Raw genomic sequence first — 1,129 nt, 5'->3', positions numbered from 1 at the left:
ATGTCAGTAGGTAGGTTCCCGACAGAGCCAGGCGAAAAGGAATCCAAGAGGGCTAGAGGGAGAGTGCCATTAATTGGATTCACGGAAGAGGACAAGGAGGGAACTATTCAGCCCCATGACGACGCCCTAGTCGTGACACTCAGAATAGGAGGTTATGACGTGAGGAGGGTGTTAGTTGATCAGGGCAGCGCCGTGGAGGTGATGTACCCGGACCTATATAAAGGGCTGAATTTAAAGCAAGAGGACCTGTCGCCATACAACACTCCTCTGCTTAGCTTTGAAGGAAAAATCGTCATCCCTAAGGGCATGATCAGATTGCCTGTGCAAACAGACATAGAAATAGTGGAAGTAGACTTCATTGTGGTGGACGCATACTCACCCTACACGGCTATTGTGGCACGGCCATGGCTTCACACGCTAGGGGCTGTGTCGTCTACCCTGCACCAGAAGGTGAAGTATCCCTCAGAGGGCCGGATCAAAGAGATAGTGGGGGATCAAGGAATGGCCAGGCATTGCATGGTATCGGCCATTGCTCGACGATTAAGTGACGCGCCTTCCACTTCAACCGGGAATACCTTATAGCAATCAAAAACCCCGGTCCAAGTTGCAGGTAATGAAGGACCGGACATGGAGGTGAGTTGTGAAGAGCTAGAGAGAGTGCTCGTCGGATCAGACCCCGAAAGGTTTTTCCAGATTGGCTCGGAGCTACCAGCACAGGAGAAGTCGGCGCTAATTGATTTTCTGCGTCGAAATGAGGATGTATTCGCTTGGGATCCTTATGAAGCCCCTGGGGTTGACTCAGACCTAATACGCCATCACCTTAACGTTAACCCAGCTATTACCCCAAAGAAGCAGCCCCCTCGGCGCCCATCAAGGGAGCATGCAGACGCTGTGAGGGAAGAAGTGACGAAATTGAAAAGAGCTGGGGCTATCAAGGAAGTGTTCTACCCCGAATGGTTGGCGAACACAGTCGTGGTGAAGAAGAAGAGCGGGAAATGGCGAGTCTGTGTGGACTTCACGGACTTAAATAAGGCTTGCCCGAAGGATCCTTTCCCAATGCCGCGAATAGACCGACTGGTCGACGCAACTGTCGGGCATCCCCGAATGAGTTTTTTGGACGCTTTCCAGG

The 1,129-nt window shown here is 51.8% G+C and overlaps 1 protein-coding gene across 1 annotated transcript; it reads left to right on the top strand.

Moving 5' to 3' along the window:
- Positions 1-582, top strand: LOC126700749 (uncharacterized). The gene has a single exon (XM_050398940.1). It carries the CDS (start codon positions 1-3, stop codon positions 580-582), a length of 582 nt encoding a protein of 193 aa, XP_050254897.1.
- Positions 583-1,129: the final 547 nt, after the last annotated feature.

Source organism: Quercus robur, chromosome 9, assembly GCF_932294415.1.
Source record: "Quercus robur chromosome 9, dhQueRobu3.1, whole genome shotgun sequence".
Taxonomy (NCBI): Eukaryota; Viridiplantae; Streptophyta; class Magnoliopsida; order Fagales; family Fagaceae; genus Quercus; species Quercus robur.
The sequence above is the reverse complement of the archived record's forward strand: the minus strand, read 5'-3'. Positions and strand labels throughout refer to the sequence as shown.